At 51.7% G+C, this 19,250-nt stretch overlaps 7 protein-coding genes across 7 annotated transcripts; 3 read left to right on the top strand and 4 right to left on the bottom strand.

Moving 5' to 3' along the window:
* Positions 1-2,073: 2,073 nt before the first annotated feature.
* CC77DRAFT_338257 (hypothetical protein) lies at positions 2,074-4,816 on the bottom strand. The gene is made up of 3 exons (XM_018531324.1): positions 4,297-4,816; positions 2,740-4,244; positions 2,074-2,693 (listed from the first exon to the last, which is right to left on the bottom strand). Exons 1-3 carry the CDS (start codon positions 4,702-4,704, stop codon positions 2,465-2,467), a joined length of 2,142 nt encoding a protein of 713 aa, XP_018382173.1. The 5' UTR covers positions 4,705-4,816; the 3' UTR covers positions 2,074-2,464.
* A 2,165-nt stretch (positions 4,817-6,981) lies between these two features.
* Positions 6,982-7,593, top strand: CC77DRAFT_996071 (hypothetical protein; the record flags this gene model as incomplete). Its single annotated transcript, XM_018536475.1, has 2 exons — positions 6,982-7,146; positions 7,214-7,593. Exons 1-2 carry the CDS (start codon positions 6,990-6,992, stop codon positions 7,591-7,593), a joined length of 537 nt encoding a protein of 178 aa, XP_018382174.1. The 5' UTR covers positions 6,982-6,989.
* On the bottom strand, positions 7,412-8,797 carry CC77DRAFT_996074 (diphthine synthase). The gene is made up of 3 exons (XM_018536476.1): positions 8,658-8,797; positions 8,474-8,598; positions 7,412-8,425 (listed from the first exon to the last, which is right to left on the bottom strand). The coding sequence occupies exons 1-3, from the start codon at positions 8,790-8,792 to the stop codon at positions 7,825-7,827; spliced, it is 861 nt and encodes a 286-aa protein (XP_018382175.1). The 5' UTR covers positions 8,793-8,797; the 3' UTR covers positions 7,412-7,824.
* A 650-nt stretch (positions 8,798-9,447) lies between these two features.
* CC77DRAFT_1023519 (TFIID-18kDa-domain-containing protein) lies at positions 9,448-10,935 on the top strand. The gene is made up of 2 exons (XM_018525678.1): positions 9,448-10,651; positions 10,700-10,935. The coding sequence occupies exons 1-2, from the start codon at positions 9,659-9,661 to the stop codon at positions 10,703-10,705; spliced, it is 999 nt and encodes a 332-aa protein (XP_018382176.1). The 5' UTR covers positions 9,448-9,658; the 3' UTR covers positions 10,706-10,935.
* A 95-nt stretch (positions 10,936-11,030) lies between these two features.
* On the bottom strand, positions 11,031-12,263 carry CC77DRAFT_338552 (60S ribosomal protein L19). The gene is made up of 4 exons (XM_018531325.1): positions 12,097-12,263; positions 11,637-11,906; positions 11,384-11,534; positions 11,031-11,315 (listed from the first exon to the last, which is right to left on the bottom strand). Coding segments are annotated over exons 1-4 (570 nt in total). The 5' UTR covers positions 12,099-12,263; the 3' UTR covers positions 11,031-11,168.
* Positions 12,264-14,293: 2,030 nt separating this feature from the next.
* CC77DRAFT_996082 (hypothetical protein) lies at positions 14,294-16,880 on the top strand. The gene is made up of 2 exons (XM_018536477.1): positions 14,294-15,235; positions 15,297-16,880. Exons 1-2 carry the CDS (start codon positions 14,578-14,580, stop codon positions 16,562-16,564), a joined length of 1,926 nt encoding a protein of 641 aa, XP_018382178.1. The 5' UTR covers positions 14,294-14,577; the 3' UTR covers positions 16,565-16,880.
* Positions 16,879-19,102, bottom strand: CC77DRAFT_1052905 (hypothetical protein; the record flags this gene model as incomplete). Its single annotated transcript, XM_018527720.1, has 4 exons — positions 16,879-17,297; positions 17,343-17,359; positions 17,728-17,748; positions 17,865-19,102. 4 exons carry the CDS (start codon positions 19,100-19,102, stop codon positions 16,879-16,881), a joined length of 1,695 nt encoding a protein of 564 aa, XP_018382179.1.
* Between the last annotated feature and the right edge of the window lie 148 nt (positions 19,103-19,250).

The following is a 19,250-nucleotide window of genomic DNA, read 5'->3' on the forward strand; positions in this document are numbered from 1 at the left end:
CGAAGGACAAATGGCAAGGTTACAGAATTGGCGACCCTCAAAAATTCCCATATGCCGCCGCCAAAGAAAGATTGTACCAAGCGGCTAGAAATACACACGAAGACGATATGCGCTTGGTCGTTCGAGGGCGTGTTATCGACTCGGTCCAATTTGTGTCATGTGTTACGCGTGAGGAGCTTGCAAATAGTGGATTGGAAAATGTGCGATTGGCCGAGGAGATGTCCAATATAAGGGCGTCCATGCCTACAGTGGATATCGATACTCCCGCCAAAGCACAGCTTGCTAAAGCACGCGTCTTCGCTGTACTTGTTGGCCTCGATCCGGGCCAGCAGCCTCTTGGAGAGTCACTACAATATACTCCAGAAGAATTGACTTCAATGTACGAGCACTACATTGATACACATTCGGCTGATGACATTGGCGAAGAGCTCTACAAGCAGCGATTCAATCATACGAACCTGAGACTTGAGCATAAGCGACTGTTTCTCGGCCGCAAGCAGTTATTTGGTATTGGTCCAAACGCCATCCTCCCAGGCGATTGCATATGTATCGTACATGGATCTACGGTTCCTTTAATCCTAAGACGATGCGAAAACGAGACGGAGTACACAGTAGTGGGACAGTGTTATTACGAGAACTGGATGCATGGCGAGCTAGTTGACTGGGGAGAGGATGAGGCTGATGAGTTCGTGTTGATATAAGATACGTTCAGCTTAAACGATCACCGAATCTAAAGACATGTCCATGTCTCGATTCATGCGCTCCGTTCAGGCCTCAGGAACAATGGCACACCCTTGTTCCAATATACAAGTTTGGCCCTTGTAAAGGAAAGGACTCAGACGTCATTGCCACATATTTTATGCTCCGCGTTCGCGTTGTACTGTCTTGAAGCAGCACAACTATCCAATAATGTTACCGGAGCGCACTCCCGTCATTCCGTCTGTGGCGTCGTGTGAGGACCAACGTACCAATCACAACTTAAGACGCCAGGCACTATTGAACGCCCTGGCGCACGCGAACCAACCAGCGATCAGAGCCGTGCATAAAGCTCAGCGCTAGTCTGGTGATTTCTGGAATGATGCCGTGTACATTCCAACTCTCATCATCAGATAATCCAAGCCATGGCTCTTGCTGACTGGTCAAAACATCGTATCACATAGTCGGCGACTCGAGATCGTGGCTGCAGTACGTGATTTCAACGGCGTTGAGTTGGGTTTGAGCTTCTAGAAGACATGTACGTATAACGCACCCAAAGGTCGGTGAAGACGAGGCTATGAGGCATGGCTTGCTACTAAGCTCCTACAAAAGAGCCATGCACACCATACCCGGGATGACAAGACAGAAGTGGTTTGACTCAGATGACTATTAGCATCATCATCAACCACCAACACGACATCGTCCCTGACATGGTCCCCCGTTGTCCCATTCACCCTTGTCCGTATCGCACACCTCCGCATCTGAACTTCTCGAAGGCGTCCAAAAGTTCCACTGCTTTTCCAGAAGGCCCGAAAGATGGGTGTACGGATAAAGTCTCAAACCCAAACATGTGGGGTAACAGGCCACCCTACCCCTGGTCTCCGTTGCAGGATCTATATTGCGTTTCTCCGGGGTTGTGCATTAGTCAACGTGAGAGAGCGCGCGGCACGCGCTATGTGTACCATTGTGATATGCGCTTCACATGAGCAGATGCACTAAGACTGGATATGGTGTGGAGTCTCTTGATGTCTGGGCTGCATAAGTGCTATCCGATGTCGTAGCCTCATGCACGACGCCTCACGCTGACTATGTACCAAGTCACGGTCATCATCCAAGTGGCGGTAGAAGCCACCGCGCCGTACCGAGTCCGAACTCATTTGGGGTACACCGTAGTACCCACAGATCATCCCTCAGACTCATTACTTCCACCCACACATCATCTTCCAAGCTGCACCTTGCCACCACTCGTTCAGTCTTGCATTGTCTGGTGATGTACGTACAGTATTCCTCCTGTAGCCTCAGTCGTGAAAGATCGTCTAAGACGGTGATGTGTCAAATCTTTGAAAGAGCTGCCTATGCTCAAATGTCTTCATAGACACTATGGCATGTCGAGACAACGTATATTAGGTGTTGACTCGCCAAATGCCTTCGGCATATACCCTCGGGGTACGGCAGATATGAGAACCTGGTTGATGGAGACCTAGTACATGTTTGTCTTAACGTCCGATTCGAGGTGTTGAAGATGACGGTCTGTGCTTGGACCCAGTAGTGGGTTGGTCGAGGTACGCCTTCTGTGTCGTGTAGATGATAACCGCTTTCGCATGTGATCTTCCCTTGTCCTGTTGGTCCACATGTATACGGAGGCCTCCGAATATGGAAGGTAGATCTTGCCACGCAACGTAGAACAAGCAGCTCCATTAGCGGTATAGCTTTTCCGCTCGGGAATAACCACAGTCTTTGTCGTGTTGTACATGGCATTCTGGGTGTCTCACACATCGAATTTGAGTCCTGCCGTTCGTAGCCACATCTGCCGCTTTCCTTCTGCTTCGCGAATGATCTCAGCCGAGAGTTGGAGGCTGGGTGCCAGATGAGCATATCGTTCCATTTCCAGAACAACGTTATTTATGATATCGTCCATGGTCGCTGGCGGAGGTAGTAGCTGAGATAGCGAAGGGGTCATAGTTGCGCCCATGATGAGTAGTGTCTGCGAGATAATTCTAGAAAGTGTCAGTTCACGTTGTTTTGACAAACTGCCAGACTTACGAGAGAGCACCCTGGAACAAATAGGGTAGATGTCCAGCGTGGTGTGCCGTGATATATTCCAGTTGGCGAACGCATGCCTCCAGACATTTATGGCAATTGTCCTGCACGCTTGAATCCATCGCCAAAGTCTCGTCCTGCAAGACCAAAAGCACATACGGTCGAAAGATAATGGTACGGCACGCGAAATAGCGCAGCCTCAGAACGGTCTGAACTGGGTTCTGCAAAGGCACTCTATCGAGCGGGAATTGCATAGCTGGCGGTAGACCAGCATACCACTGATTCAGCTGGTAATCTAGTTCCACAACTAGTGGGTCCAGTTGGGCGATGGATGTCGCAGCTGGGCCTTTGGAATATGGTGTTGTCCTTATGTATAGCATGGAGCTCACGCGGTTGAGAAGTCTTCGAAGGGCGATTTCTGCAAGAAAGTACCACAATTCATCCCGACCAACTGCTTCTGTTCCCAGATCTTCAAAGCCAGTTGGTAGTGAAAAGCCCTCTTCGAATTGTGCGATGCCAGAATGGGGAAGATCAAGTTCTGCTAGCAGATCACTCTCAATCATTACAGCATTCCAGTAAACTCTTCTGCCTAATTCTTCTTCTGCCGGAGACACTCGACCGGGCGCACTCAAAAGAAGTTGCAGTTTCATACTGGCACCCGAGAGTACATTCCAGGCTTCGACCGGACGTACAAGATATACCAAGTATGCTGCAGCGAGAATTTGACATTGCGCGGCTACCATGTTGTTCCTTGTCATGACCGTCGGCAGCAAGCTCCAGGCTGCAGTAAAGTATGCCAAGCCTGGGGGATCCTTTTCTGGATTTTGTTGTGTAATACTGCCGGTGCTTGCAGCATGACCCAAAGCAAGAACCAGAAGAACTATGCAGCTTTCAGGACCGTCCCGAAAACCATGGCTTAGAGCAGTTTGGTAGTGGCTACTCCATGTGTAAGGGTTGACGACTGCGTAGAAGACATTTACTCTCTCAAAGTACGCTTGCACGTATGCGCCAGTGTTTGAAAGGTCCAGCCCGCGACTCGTTCCAAGGCTCACAGACTCCCGGGTCATCTCCAACTGAAGCAGAAGCTTGGCGTCGTACTGGCGAGATACGAGCTCTCTTATCATTGGAGATGACAACAGATTCAGTGCTGCTGTGTTGTGAGTTTTCGGCATAGTGGAGATATTCGAAGGATGGTTGGTCCATGTTCCTATGCCGTTGATCGGCTGGACCATGCCGAGATGGGGTATATTGCCGGTGCTACGGGCGAGGAAGTCTTCGCTTGTAGAATTACTCGCAGCTGGCGAATGTGACGATAATGAGAAATTACTGGTAAGGCCAGATTGAAGGAGGCCTTCAATGCGATTGAGATGTTCCAAGATCAGCTTGTCGCCTGCGTCTAGCTTGATACCTGGCTCCCGGTAGATGCACTCTGCATTCAGCTCTGTACAAAGTCTGCACTTCGGTCTCGTTCCATCGCATCGACTCTTCCGCGACCGGCATATTTCACACTGTTCATAGTTAGTTTCATGGAGTTGACAGATCGACATGAGTCTGCTGTACCGCAATGGTTGCACGGCGTCTCGGGTAGTCTATTGTGTCGGTACTTGGACGCTTTTTGGTGCTTGGTCGTGATTCCGTGTTCGTGCCATTCGTGCCATTGCTGGTAGGCGCAACTCCATTTGTTTGGGCGGGTGGGGTGTTGTCGTTTGACATTTCCCTGTCTGTACCAGATGACTGAGACATGTTGCGGGGCCGCTTCTTGAAGGAATTACTCAGACCACCGCTTCCTGAGAACAGTCCATTCGGTGAGTCGAGCAGATGAGGAGACGTCAGGGCAGATTTTAGGATAAAGCTGTTTGCTTCGGGCAAAGTGGAGAGATTGAGGCAGAAGGCGTCCCGAGGGAATCCTCCATTAGTGGTCGCCGCTGACACGGGACTAACATCTGGAGAAGGAGTAATTCCCGCCATGATTGGTGGACGGTTAGAAAGCGGCTGGGGCACGCTGCACAACTTCTGCGGCGTGCAGCCACGATATCGAGACAAAGTCCTGGATTCGTAGGCGGAAAGGGGGGTAAGCTAGGTGTAGCTGATGGAAGCAAGATACAACAATCCGGTATGAGCATGAGACGGCAGGACCAGCGACGATTATAACCACACCAAATCTCGCGTCTTCTTAGCTCCTACACCTACACATGTCACAAAACCGCCTTCGCGAGATGAGCGACGCAAATGCGGGGACGACCAGGGCATCAAGCACTCCACATTACGCTCAGACAATCAGAAAATGGCGCCAAAATGATCCTTCAAGGGTCCCGAGTCGCAAGCCGTGGCCTGCACTGCACCATGGTCTTTCTACCCACCAACGAGGCCGCAGCTTCGCCCGATTGGCGATACATTGCCTGCAACTTGCCGCACGCTTGGGTAGACACACAAACAGCGTAGTGGTGGTGGCAGCCATGATAGTGTGGTGGCAGCCTGCTTACAGAGGGGTCCGCAGGAAGCACGGAGCATGGGAAAGCCATGCGGTGTGTCTGGAGAGGGCCGCGAAGCGAGCGACCTCCCCCCAGCCCTTCAACGTGCTAACCGCGTACAACAGGCTAATACATGAGGAAAACGGCCGACTAAGATCGCACTGCGCATACTATTCCCTTGGCATAGAGGGTCCAGCAGGACTGTGATCAGCAAACGGCGGCAGTGGACCTGCATCAGCAGCATCTCCTGATCAGCCCCGCTACGCCATCACAGCTTTCGCAGCATCTCATATTGCTACCAAGCCACACGAGCTCCACTCGAAGATTCACAAGCCTTCCCATAGGCGGGACGAACCTTCCATGCAGTCTTTCATATTAATTTGCTGCCCGAATGCAATCACAGGGTGCCTGGATATACCCTGGCGTCTACCAAGGTACCTGTAGGAGCCGTAGAACAAGTGGACACTGGCACACAGCGGCTGGGATTCCAACCAGTCAAATCAGCTGCTGTCTCCGGCACTGCTTCCTTGGACTTGACTGCCTTCGATTATGCTAGGTGCCGGCGATCCAACACCGTGTATAGAAACGCTCTTATCGACTAACTCAACGCTGAGTTGAGGCGGCGTAGTGATTGTCATGGCGCGAATCCAAGACACGGAGATGTCTATTCTCGTATAGCTGGTCCTACGAGCTGGATGACCTGTGAACACGCGACCAATAAGAAAAAGCTTCTAGAAGATGAGGAAGATGTGTACTAGAAACATGTTATTGATCTGCGCTTCAAGCGGTTGAACCCCAGTCATGCGCCACATGATGGGGCAGACGTTCGGTAGGTCAATACGACCAGGATGCTCTCTGCTGACGATTGTGTCTCATGCTATCTACGTCTGCCTTTTGCGTGCAAAATGAATAGCCGGTGGGTTCCTGAATCTGACTACCGTTCGATGGCGTGCAGTGGGGTTCAGACAGCCACTAGTGGATCGGCCGACAGGAGGTCGTCTTCGTTGCCTCTAGCAAGGTAAGAGTTGCAAGATGCAAGGCGCAGGAGGGTTCAAGATGGGTGTTGCCAACAGTCAGGGCAAGGCTTATTACCTGCGTCATGCAGCGGCAGATGTCAAATGACCCAAGCAAAGCCATGTTGTACGCTCTGACTATTCTATTATAGCCTCTCATTACAAGGCTGTTGATGCACCAAGCTCTGCAACTAAGAGATGCAAACACTAAACATGACGACTATAGCCTAGGGTCAGATACTAACATACTTACTGTATATGGCAAGTTGGAAGGAACTCCGATACTGTGGAACTTAACCACTGTACGTCATTCTTTGGTTTCATAATAACAACAAGACCATGAAGAAATAATGCAGGTTCCGTCAGTGACAACGGTACTCGGTCCAGAGTTCGCCTGGAAATGAAGGAATGACAGGTCAGCAGTAATTACGTTACAGATACCGATGAAGAGACGTGATCGCACCGTCCTTCTGCACTGACAACGCGCTGTCTCGCGCTGCCTTCGCCATGACGTCGCTTCTAGTTACACAAACTCAAGGGCCTACCTTGGTAGCCATACAATATATGAGAGAGCGGCACAGCCAGTCTCACCAACAAACAAATAAACAAACAGATAATGAGCCGTCTTGAGAGAACGTGGAAAGATCGCTGCCTGATCTGTCACTCAATCACACAAACAATCTAAACTTTGGGAAGATCGCGCGATTAATGCAGCAGCAAGTTCAAGGACACCAATCGAGACGATTGACATTGTTGGTTGACAGCGAAAATGAAATCAGAGGCACTTGACGCACTCACCACACAAACAATGAGACCGAAAGCGCTGGACGCTGTTGCAGCTCAGAAGGAAGGGGAAACGTCATCAGACACGAGATCACCCGCTCGGCAGCAGGTATGCTCTCAGATTACTGCTACTCGAATTCCAGGTTAAACCATACCAGACACAGGTCACTGAGGAGCCAGACACCGCAAGTAAGACCTTCGAATCCTCAGCATCAGCATCGGATGGCTCCACCGAAGACAACCCGACTACTCCGATCCCTACAGCCACCACCATCGTTTCAGAGGTCGCCCAAAGCGTCAAGTCAGCAGTCGACACCGCCATCGCATGGGCCGAAACGAAAGTCGAGAGCCTAAGCGCAGAGCACGATAGCACAGGCCCGTATACCTCACCAGCGACTTGCATGCCCTCGGACCTCGATGCCATTGCCAGTGGGATTCTGCCTGCTATGCCGATTGCGAGACAATACGATGGAGGGATTGATGATGATAAGAAGGAAGCAAAGGGTACTGAGAAGAGCACCAAGACTGGAGACGGACAGAGCGAGAAGAATGGAGAGAAGCAGGATGACGAAGCAGAGCCTAAGTTGTAAGCTTCTGCGAAGAGTTGGAAAGACAAGAAGGAATGAGGATTGCGTTATGGATTTGCATATGATACCCCAGCATGACTTTGGTTAATCAGGGACGGTTCAAGATGTTCGTGATAGCGAATGAAACATTAGCACATGCCAAAAGAGTTGTTTGTCTTCAGGTGTCTATGCAGGCGCATTGACAGATGTTGCTAGATTTTAATAGCGTAGGGAGACGACAGCATGTTGACACGCTCATTGCTTGCCCTCATAGTCCCTCTTCCACACCTCCCTGAAGCTCTCCTTGTCCACGGCGAACTCCTCAAGGAAATCTCTCTCGAGGTCATGTGTTCGCCGACCCAGCAGTACCAAGCTATGCAGTGGCTTTCCCAGATCTGCCTCACATAGCTGTGCCAAGGTGCCTGCGACAATCTGCTGGTCCTCAGCGCCCACCCGCGCGACACCCACAGCCAGACTGTCCTTTGTGTAGGCACCTTCCTGCTTGACATCCTCCTCAATCTCCAACATCTGTTGTGCACACTGCGCCACTGTCATGTACCGCGGCGGCTCGTAGATCAGGCGTCCGCGCGCCATGTTCTCTATACTTTGTTCCTTGACTTTGATGTCGAGGAGGACGAGTGTGTGTAGGCCGATGGAGACGTTCTCCTTGATGCGATCGTAGAACGAGGCAGGCTTCCAGTTGTCAAGGAAGAAAACCATGGAGACTGTTTGTCCGAAGTTGTAGAGTTGCAGACCCGTTGTGCCAATTGAGGTCAAGATGCTGGCGTTGGGGATGGAGCGGGTGGGAATGGAGAGTTCGCGGGCGCGGAGGACGAGGTCGGTGTGAGTGGTCGCTCTACAGAACAATCAGCTAGGCGTGAGATGTAGTGATGAAGGATCATACCCGAATGGGTCTCCCACTACGAGGAACGCGACGTCGACTTTGTCGGCATCTTTGAGGATGTCGTCGCTGGACGACTCGACCATTTCACGGTCGGCTATAATGACTTCCCGGCCATAGAAAGCTTCCTACTGCCGTGGTAATTAGTCTCCTAATGCCTCACTCATCTTCTCCATCTTCAACTCACAAGCACATCTTTCTCTACCAGCAGAACCGCCGTGTACGCCTCGAGGTAGACGCGTTCTGCCTTCTTCACAATCTCCAAGCCCTTGACTGTGATGTCCTTCTCATCCGCCAAGCCGAGACCCACGAGATAGAGCATGATGGGCGAATGTGGCGCGTGTGGTGAATGTTGGGTGGTGGGGTTGACTCCAAATTCACAAAAAGTTGGGCGGGGCTGATTTGCATGTGGTAGGGCCGAGCGTGCGCGGGCCATCGGGACTGTCGCATCAGGCATCGTCTGAAATCGCGCTAGTAGACCGCAAACCGCGTGCCAGCCTCGGACTCCATTCACATCCATCGCAACATCCAACGCCTCTTGTGTTTAAGTCTCGGTATTTTGTAGTTGGAAGAGGTCGGCGACGCGCTTTGTATGATTGTAGGAGTTGTAAGAGTACGGAATAGGACACCATGTCGGACAAGGATAAGATGGCCAAATACCGGACGGAGATCCAACAGGTTAGTCAATCGCCTTTCCTTATAAGTACTTTCTTATACTCTCTTCGTGTTTTTGTTTCGGTGCTTTCATCAAGCAAGAAATGAGGTTTCGGTCAGTCCAACTTGGGGCTGCGCTGTCCTCTACTATAACCTACCTACACATCCCTTTTTGTTCAGCCGACCACTTCTCTGCGCTCAAGTCAATGTTCGAATGATCATCCCTTCCGGGTCGCTTCTGTTCTTCTATTCTTTGAAGAAGTCTATGCTGCGGGATGTGGTGTGCAAGGCTCGTTGTTCTCGTCTAAGATTCGTCTTCTAAGGACAGAGCCAACATGGCCCGTTCTCTACTTCACCCACAATCATCCCATCTACCATCACAAATAGTAGAACTACAACCGAGCTCGCCAAAAAGCTCATCCACAAGATGCCCATGGCTCTTGTGTCACCCGCACGTTTCCTTGACTCAAACTCCTGCCCCTACCCATACTGCGAGAAGCCATCGTCGTGTTCTTTCTCACATCCTCGCCCACCATGTCTCGGCCTCAATCGCCGGAGGATCTACTTCCGTTCGAAGTTGGCCTAAATCTAACGATCCCACAGATGATGTTCGTCTCCGGCGAAACTGGCGAACCATCTCCCGAAACGACTACTCTGATTGAATCCATCGTGCAGGATCAAGTGCAGCATATGCTGCGAGAGTGCACGGCTTTAGCTACACGCCGCGGTAGCAAATCTATATCCACAGACGACCTCTTCATGCTCATTCGCCACGATCGCGCAAAGATTTCCCGGTTACGACACTTCCTTCAATGGAAAGACGTTCGTCGTTCCGTCAAAGACTCAGATGACAAAGGAGGCGATGCCGGTGCTGACGTGGGAGCTGGAGATGCAGACATAGCTGCAGGCGTAGTAGGCGCAGGTGGTCCTGGCGCCGCCCCCGTCGATGCGTCAAAGAAAGCCAAACGCGCCAAGGTCGACTTAGTCTGGGACGTACAATCTTTCTTCACCGAATTCCCACCCCAAAAAGACGATGTTGAAGACGAGGAAGAAGAGGAGATGAACTATGCCACCCTGCAGCGCTTGAAGAATGCAGACGAACGTACCAAGAACATGACGCGTGAAGAATATGTCCATTGGTCCGACTGTCGTCAAGCATCCTTCACCTACCGCAAAGGCAAGCGTTTCAAGGAGTGGGCAGGCTTCGGCCTTATCACCGATTCTAAACCTTCCGACGACATCATCGATATCCTGGGTTTCTTGACATTTGAGATTGTGCAAACGCTTACAGAAGAGGCACTCAAAGTCAAGGATGCAGAAGACTTGTACAAGAAGAACCATGGTGGCGAGCAGAACCGACTCAAGAGAAAGAGGGAGAGGGGTCTGTTTGATCCGCCTGAGGAGGCCAGGGAGCCAGTGCAGCCAAGTCATGTGCAAGAGGGCTACAGAAGGCTGCAGAGGGGTAACAACAAGGCCAAGGCCATGCTCAACTTCACGAGGAATGTGCACAGGGCGGCGCTGAAGCTGGTAAGTAACGCAGTACAGCAGGCGAGGAAGTGTGCTAACATGACATAGATCTAATGGCAAAGCAACCCGACCTAGGTTGGATCTGCACATGGTGTTTGGACAAGGCGCTTCTGGTTATTTGATACCCTGAGCAGGTAAAAGGGTGTATGGCGTCTATGGCAAGGATATTTGGAAATTCGCGAGCTTTTAGAATGCGTGCTGTAATTGGTTTGAGAGACGAGAACCGTTGGAGCAGGTATCATCACGATTGTCGTAAACGCAAACAATGCATGAAAGCAGACCAACTCCAAGTTTGACTACTGGTTTCTAATTCCGATGCTCATTTCCCTTTTTGGTACACTCATAGCATCGGTGATCAGAGCGGGGGCAGCCTTGTCGGTCGAGTATGCATGGAGAGAAGAGTCCTTCACAGACGTAACATGAAACATGACCGCATATGCCCAGATAAAAAGGAGAATGACGCCCTCCTTTAACCTTGAAAAGACCCACGCCAGGTGTTCATCATGATATCCCGTGCTTACTCCTCGTCGCCCAGCTGAGCTTGACGCTTCTGCTGGACACGCTCCTGCCTCCTCTCCCTCGCCGCCTTGGTCTTCGCACGCTTGGCGTCCATCTCTTCCTGGATAGCCCTCTCGCGGGCCTTCTCAGCCTTGGCCTTGTGGATCTGTGGTGCATGTTAGTTGCCGAACTCTGAGCGGGGTTGACATAGTCATGATGTCATGGTCAACGTACGTGTTCAACGAGAGCACGCTTGTGCTTGAAGGTGTTACCCTTGGACAGGTGGTACAGCTCGTGGTAAAGGTGCTTGTCGATCTTTCCGGCGGCACGGTACTTGACGAGGAGACGGCGGAGGACACGGAGACGGCGCATCCAGACGATTTGGCTATAGACATCCGCGTCAGCAAACAGTCTCCATCATCATCCTTGATCTCCCACAAGGAGACTCCCCCGAGTCCACTGTGGTCGTGGTATCGTGATTGCGTACCTTGGCATACGAGCGTCCTTGGTACCCTTCCTCTTACCGAAACCACGGTGGCGACCAATTCGTCGAGCGGCGGTCAGCTCCCGGGCGCGGGCACGCGAGTGCATGGTGACGGGCTTGCGGATGATGAGGCCATCCTGGACGAGCTTGCGGACGGTCTGACGGGAGTTGGCGTTGGCGATTTCGCTGGTCTCGTTGGGGTCGAGCCAGATCTTGCGCTTTCCGCAACCGACCACGGAGGCCGCGAGGCGCTTCTGAGTGCGGAGGTTGACCCTGTGAAACACGCTGGGTCAGTATTTTGATCAATTGTACGGTGATATGCGATGGAAGGTGCTGTCGTGGGAAGAGGGGTTCGCCACGTCTCGAGCGCCTATTGAGCACAGCGGCGAGTCGGGAAGGCTGTTGCGGGTGCGGGAGAGCTCTTCGAAGCCATGCTGGAGGGTATGCAATCGGAATTCCTTACATTTTGGCGGGTTGGTTGTCCTGGTGGTTAGTATCGAGAGTCGCGGCACCCTTTGACGTTGGAAGGACTGAGAATATTCGCTGGCGCGTGTGATCGCTTAGAGTGCCAAGACGGTCACGTGCGCTTCACTAGTCGTTTTGCGATGCCCACCGAAACACGACCAGCTTCAATGCACCATCCAAAACAAAGTTCGCAGCTGATGGAACACGATGACCATAGATACGGCTACGGAATTTTTCCCATTGTTCCAACATGGCTGTGGCTCTCGCATCTGCGAACATCCATCGCCAAGGCTTACAGAATTTAGGTTATTCCCGTGGCAGCTTTCTGCTGCTACCGCTAAATGTGCTGAACACGTCTGGCACAACGACTTCACAGTTGAAGCATTCGTTTTCAGCCGCCCTCTATTTCTGTTGCGAGTACATATCTCAAAGATGCAGCGGCTTATTGCCAGACAGTCTTCAAGGAGTTTGTAGATTCATCGCGCGACAGCACGTATACCGTAATTCCCGGCATCGACGATGGATGACGCACCGAACTATTGGTGCCTACGCCTAGGTCGATGCGTTGCAAGAAGTGTCGCGTGTCTCATCATGACTCATTTGCGATCATCCCAAGCCCAGTCCTGTACTTGTAGCAGTGCCGCGGAGACTATATGAGAAGTTTGCTTCACCGTCACGACAACGAGTCTGGTCATCGAGCGGACCGCGCATACGTTGCCCACATGTGCTCCTAAAGATGCCTTAGAAACCTCTAGCATGTCGAACATGGGAAACATAGTCAACTTGAAACAGAACGTTCGATATTTGAGCCATGTACGACGCAATCTCTCTTCGTACAAACACGACGGTCAGATCTTCTTTACCTATACATTGATGGGCAAACGACATGTTGTCATTCACAACAGTAGGTAACTTGTGTATGCGCGAACCAGCTGCGCATACGGAGGCAGTGAAGTGGATGTTGATACTGCTGACTTTGGCGTTATCAACTGAGGGTATTAGATAAGTAGGTTGTAAGCAGATGTTAATATCAGTCTTGTTGATGGAAGAGAGGTTGAGAGAAGAGTACCTGTATGTTTACGTCTCTATTACCATCTCTGTTCCCAACTCCATGATTCAGGTCTCGGTCACTACGCCACCCTCTCGCTACCTTTATCTTATGTATGTACTCGACTACTACACAAATATCTGACCGTACACACGTGTCTGTGATGGTTACTCTAACCATGCGGTGGTCTGGTTCTTTCCCTGAACGGCCCTTTCCCTCGCATTCATCCTCCGGCCTCTTTGGCTGCGCTCCAGCCTTGCCATCTTTCCCAGCACTAAGTCTTCATTATGAAATATACCTGGAGAGACAGCGTACAGCCCTTGCCTGAAGAGTATGTTCGGACAGCCCCAGGACCCAATTACTACTTCACTGTTGACCAAGGCGCCCGTGTAAATGGTCGACACCAATTGGAAGGCTTGCTTGGTAATTTAGACCCTTTGATAGGCACCTGAGAAACATACGTATTTCGGAGTCTCCTGGGGATAGTCGTGATAGCGGTATGCTGGTACCCTCAAGGATGTCATTGGGACAGGCGCACATATTGAGGAGTTGCTTATCGGATGGCGGAATAAACAAAGTAGCCGTCTCTTTTTGAACGCCATTTCCTGCCCACTTATATGTCCCACGTAGACAATTCCATCATCTTCGCTTCCGGCAATTGATACAAGGAAGAAAGCTGTGCGGCAGCTTCTTGACAGCCTGCTAAAGAAGGTGCGAATCCTTAATTCATTTCGCAAATTGTGAGATGACCAGTACCTTTGACCTGACCAACTTGTTCAAACGAGCTTCGTTGAGAGCATTTGCTTTTAGTACAATCATCTAGATATTCACGTGCTTAGCGAATGCATGTCCAGGTGAGACGCAACAGGGAAGACGGGAAGTTCCCCTGGACCCTCGTGGCAATGACACTTCGCACGTGCCACAACATACCACGAAAACACCAGGCGTTGGACATCAAAGCAGCAACATGGACATAGAAGGCAGTGAAAGAGCGCAATGACTTTAGTAAACAATTGACTGGCGTGCGGCAAATCAAAGGGGATGTGGTTTCCCGGCCTACAGCAAGTCGTGTGATGGCGGGTGGACTTGGCACTAATGCAGGGAAGGACAAGGTAGCGGAGATTATGGGCCAACTTTAACGGCGGGACCCCGACTGGATTGATATAACGCTGCTCGACTCCTGACTTGACGTTTTGCACCCGTAAACGTTGCGAGTCGCAGAACAAGCTTCACAGTCACAGCTGAACGTTTCCGCTCCACACGTCAATCAGCGCCACACAGCCCCATTGATCAGCACACGTTACGGCGCATACCGGTGGTTGATCGCGCTATAATTGGACCTCCTTGTGCAACCCGCCCTTGTTTGAGCGACGTTGCCAACTCCGAGTCTCTGGGACTCGCTTTACCTTGGACAAAGAAAAGACAAACAACATGTCGGCCGCAGCAGCAACCAAGCCACCAGGCACGCCTCGTCGCGAAGCCAATACTAGAACCACCTCGTCGTCCCCTGCAGCTGCGAACCGCACGCCAGCCCGCTCCTCGACGCCCACTACAAATGGCACCAGTGGGGTTTCAAGGACACGATCTGTCCGTGGCGGCGCCAATGGCACTCCCGTTTCAGCGCGTGCGGCCGTCAAGAAGCCCGCCGCATCTTCAAATCTGAGCAACGCCTCGCAGCCCGACGCTGCTGACGACGACGCCAGGGAGGAGCAAGCCGCGCTGCTACAGGAGCTCAAGGACCGCCTACAGAAGGCAGAGAACGAGGCGGCAGAGCGACAGAAGCAGGTCGAGATCCTCAATTCTCGCCTTGACGATGCCCTTGCCGAGCAGGCCAAGCTCGAGGAACGTGCGCACGAAGAAGAGGAGAAGGTTGAGTCGCTGGAGAATGTGAAGCGGGAGCTTACGCGCCAACACCGCGAGCTCGAAGGCATCTACGAGGCCGAGAGGGCACAGGTGATGAAGGAGAAGGAGGAGACGCAGTCGAGGGAGGAAGAAATGCAGAGCACCATCCAGCGCCTCAAGGAGACTATGGCCACAAAGAACATGCCCACTGGAGAATTCGAAGAGGAGCAGCACTTGTCGCGGGCCTGTAAGCTACAACTCCCGCCAGATCAACGTGGTAGCCATGCACATACTAACACATTTCGCAGCAAGCTTCCGCAATAACCCATCCCGCTCCAATTCCTCGCAGAACCTCGAGAACGTCGCATCCTTTGCACCTCCCAACTCGGTCCAACGCAGCAACTCGCGAAACAACTCAAAGCTCATCCACCAGAAGGACAAGATCATTGAAGATCTGCGCCTCGAGCTCGCCGAATATCAGGTCAAGGTGCTGGAAGTTGAGAACGCTGGAGGCGGACGTATGCGTGAACTAGAGAAGCAACTGCTCGAGACACGCATGACCAATGCTAGGCTTATGGAAGACAACGAGAGCTTCCAGCTTCTACTGGGAGAGAAGACGCTCAACGGAGACTTGAGCCGCGGCGACTTCCTTCGCGAGACGTCCAACGCCGACGACCGCGTACCGAGCAGGAGCGGCCCTTCAACCAGCTTAGCTGATGAGCTTCAGTCGGCCGAGGAAGGCGATGCTGAAGTCGTTCGCAAGCTCGAGGCTGAAGTCAACAGCATGAAGGCGCAGAACCAAGCCCTTACCCTCTACATCAACAAGATCATCGGTCGCTTGCTCACACATCAGGGCTTTGAGTCAGTCCTGGGTAACGACGGTGAGAACGATCGCGGCTCTGGTCCAGACAAGAACAAAGATCTGCCACCGCCTCCTCCCCAGGAGAGCGACCAGCCACAAGGATTCCTCCAGCGCGCTAAATCTGTCGCCATGGGCGGAAACAAAAAGCCCAGACCTCTGAGTGTGATGGGCCCCCCTCCGGTCACCAACCAGCAGAGCGCGCACGAGGACCCCAATACGGCTCCACGTATCCCCCTCACGCGCTCTACATCTGGTCGCCACCCCAGCGGTTCTCACCACCACCGCCGTTCCACTTCCGACGTACCGGGAGCCGCAGGCGTGGTCAACAACATGTACCGCCCTTCACCCGCATCGCCTGGGATGGTATCGCCTCGCAACAGTTTCTTCGGTCTGCCTGTCAGCACTGGCCCTGGATCTAGCAATCCGGTTTCAAGGGTACCTTCCGGCCAAGGTCCCACCATACCTGAAGACAAGGAAGTCGACGCTAGGACAGAGTCATCTTCTGCGAGCCACGTCGATACACCCAGCCCACCTCGCCAGTTGACGCGCAGCGACACTAGCACTGGTGTTATGACTGGCAAAGGTATGAGGCCACTACGCTTGGTCCAGAACGAAGAAGAAGCCAGCAAGGCGCGCAAGGCAGCCAACCGCGCAAGTTGGTTCGGTGGTCTATTCGGTCAAAACCCACCGCAGAACCAGGAAAACACGCAGTAGAACTGGCGCCGTCCTCCCTGTTAAACAGACGTTTCATGTAAGTACTTCTCCGGTGGATGCCCTTTGGATATGACGATAGACGGATGTACGACTTAATGGAAAGCAAATGAAGGAACGAGGAATGGATATCAGACAAGACAGGGAATGAGCATACACATATACACATATTGTGGGTGAGGAGCGTCAGTCATGGGCTTTTTGTCTCGCTCCTTGCTCGCACCATTCTAGTATACCCCGCTTCTCCCCTGCTTTTGGATCTTATGTACTTGCATTCGGGTTTTTGGGTTAGTAGTTGGTGTAATGGTATTTTCTCTTCAACTTTGAAGTTCTGTGTGCTCTGGTGCTTCGATGAGCCTTCCTCGTGGCTTTGTGATTGCGCGTGTCTTTCTTGTTCTTTTCCTCGGCTGTAACCGCTGCTGCTTCAGGATCTCGAAATCGAGTATCTTCTCTCTCTCCACGTAGATGAGCAGCGTTGAACTCCTTCGCTCGAATTTGGGAGTCACAGATATCGTCATCGCATCTGCACTCCCCTCAGTTCCTCCGCCTTCATCCCCATCTCGTTCCACCACCGCACTGCTCGTCCTCCGCTTCAAGCTCTCAAGCTTCGCGAAACTGTCTACCAAGCTCTTCCTCGGTAGCACGCTCAAGCTACTCCGTCTTTCCTGGCACATCCTACACTCTCCTTGGTCGCTAACCCGGCGTCTCTTCATCCGATTTGGGCATCTTGTTGGGTCTAGACTATGTATGATTGCATGACTGCATTGTGTGTATCGCATACGCAGGACGTTTGTGCATCTGTGAGGTGGGTAGCATGAGTGAGCAGAACAAGTCGAAAGGAGGATGTAACACATCTTCAGTGCTGGTCGATGATGCGCTGGGCAGCGTTGATAGTCGGGTAGATGCGTATGTTGTGATCTAGGATAGCGAACCTAGCGAGACAGATCTGCAGCAGATAGCAGCTGTTACGATGAGCACAATCGTTCTAGTAGACATGTTATACATATTAGGTACTGCTTGACGCGAGTTGGTTTGTGGTTACAATTGTGCAGGTGCGCGAGACATTTCCCAGTATCATTTCATTCATGTAATCAGATTGTCCAAACATTAGAGTACCTTTGTGTTGACTCTGGTATCATTGGGTTCAGTTGTTCTTTATATCTTACCTGGATGTCTTACTTTGCAAACTAAGAAACTCAAGCGATTGGCAAACATGTAGAAGAAGACGTTAGAGATTGTTCAAGTAAATTACATACACCTTAGACATGGACATACATCGCGCTCGCTGCCAGGCTTCACTTACACTGGATCTGACGCAGTCAGAATGTCGTAGAGTGTGGCGTCTATCTCGTAGGCCCCTGTTCCGACGTCATCAAGATTCTCGCGGCGTCTGATTTCGCGAAGATAACGTGCTCGACCGCCAACAATATTCCCGAGTCGTGGCTTTGTTCTGTCTTTTAGCTGATCCAAACTCATCTTCTCGATGTCTTTGTTTGAAGTAGCGTGCTTGAACAATATTTCGTTGTGAGAGCGTGAAACGTCCTGGTGCGTCTCAACAGTGCATATGTGGAAATGGGCAGACCTGATTGAGTCGTTCTCCGCAAACACATCATTGGCCCATATGATGTTGACAGAGAATCGAGGTTGGCCGTGGATCCTTTGGCTTTCGCGCTCCTTGAGAAAGCACCGCGCTATCTTGAACGAAGACCTGAAACACCATCGCAAGCCGCGTGCGATCCAAAGATACAGAGCTTCTGTCCCAAGGTGAGGATGGCGAGTAACATGTAAGTAGATTGTCAAACTGATAGGTTTGGTGAATGCGGTTAGTTCCTTTGCGATATCGCGTGGGAACGGCTCGTGACTCCATGGTATAATCATGTCCAAGCGCAGATCTTGTAGATTAGGGCATATGGCACGAACTCTGGCGATATCTTCAGCTTGAGGTACATCCGTTACGTCCTGGTCGCGATGAGAAGAACGAGACAAATCTAGGGACGTAAGGTGTTCTGGTGACAGTCGGTTGATCAGATACCAGGGGATAACACGGTCATTCTGTTGTGACAGGGCGATATCTCTCCAGGGAGATCGAGCCTTGAGTTGGCGAAGTGCTGGGAACGGGTAGGAGTCTTTGAATCCAGCTAGATGCGAATCTAAACCTGTGGTATCCTCCCCCTCTAGAGGAAGAAGCCACAACTCCTCTAGATTCGGTGTTCGCCCTACGAAAGGGATGAAAGACTGAGTATGATACAGTCCGAGAAACGTAAGACTCTCCCAGCCTGCTTGGTCGCCCCAAAATAGTAGCTCGTCTTGTGTAAAGATGGGCGAGTTCCCTACGAACAAGCCTAAAACTCTTAACTTGGGCAGAACATGCCCTTTCATGAGATCCACCGTCGAGTTAGAGTGGTTGTCGATCACTTCGTTCGCCTCAAGTTGAAGGAATTCAAGAACAGGATCTCTGATCATCGTACGAACCAGCCCTCTCTTGAAGCCGGGCCAGATTGGGGACTTTTCATCCAGAGTGATGCGCAGGTGAGTGATCATGGAGGCTGCGGGGTGCTTGGTCCAGAGATCCATACCCCATAGCGGCGAAATGCCAGTTTCACTGCTCTTGTAAGCCACTCGACTCGACTCTATAGAGAATCGAGCCCTTGGAAAGCGCGAGTAAAGCGCATCGAGCAAGTGGACCGGC

This window comes from Alternaria alternata, assembly GCF_001642055.1.
Source record: "Alternaria alternata strain SRC1lrK2f unplaced genomic scaffold CC77scaffold_20, whole genome shotgun sequence".
NCBI classification, from domain to species: domain Eukaryota; kingdom Fungi; phylum Ascomycota; class Dothideomycetes; order Pleosporales; family Pleosporaceae; genus Alternaria; species Alternaria alternata.

Coding starts and splice junctions, on each gene's coding strand:
- CC77DRAFT_338257 (XM_018531324.1), bottom strand. CDS start 4,704: ATGGCGGGAATTACTCCTTCTCCAGATGTTAGTCCCGTGTCAGCGGCG. Junction 4,245..4,296: donor GACGCCGTGCAACCATTGCG/GTACAGCAGACT, acceptor AACTATGAACAG/TGTGAAATATGCCGGTCGCG. Junction 2,694..2,739: donor TTGTTCCAGGGTGCTCTCTC/GTAAGTCTGGCA, acceptor GACACTTTCTAG/AATTATCTCGCAGACACTAC.
- CC77DRAFT_338552 (XM_018531325.1), bottom strand. Junction 11,535..11,636: donor AAGGACGCTCGTATGCCAAG/GTACGCAATCAC, acceptor GGATGTCTATAG/CCAAATCGTCTGGATGCGCC. Junction 11,316..11,383: donor AGCGTGCTCTCGTTGAACAC/GTACGTTGACCA, acceptor CATGCACCACAG/ATCCACAAGGCCAAGGCTGA.
- CC77DRAFT_996082 (XM_018536477.1), top strand. CDS start 14,578: ATGTCGGCCGCAGCAGCAACCAAGCCACCAGGCACGCCTCGTCGCGAA. Junction 15,236..15,296: donor GCAGCACTTGTCGCGGGCCT/GTAAGCTACAAC, acceptor CACATTTCGCAG/CAAGCTTCCGCAATAACCCA.
- CC77DRAFT_1023519 (XM_018525678.1), top strand. CDS start 9,659: ATGTCTCGGCCTCAATCGCCGGAGGATCTACTTCCGTTCGAAGTTGGC.
- CC77DRAFT_996074 (XM_018536476.1), bottom strand. CDS start 8,792: ATGCTCTATCTCGTGGGTCTCGGCTTGGCGGATGAGAAGGACATCACA. Junction 8,599..8,657: donor TGGTAGAGAAAGATGTGCTT/GTGAGTTGAAGA, acceptor CCACGGCAGTAG/GAAGCTTTCTATGGCCGGGA. Junction 8,426..8,473: donor GTAGTGGGAGACCCATTCGG/GTATGATCCTTC, acceptor ATTGTTCTGTAG/AGCGACCACTCACACCGACC.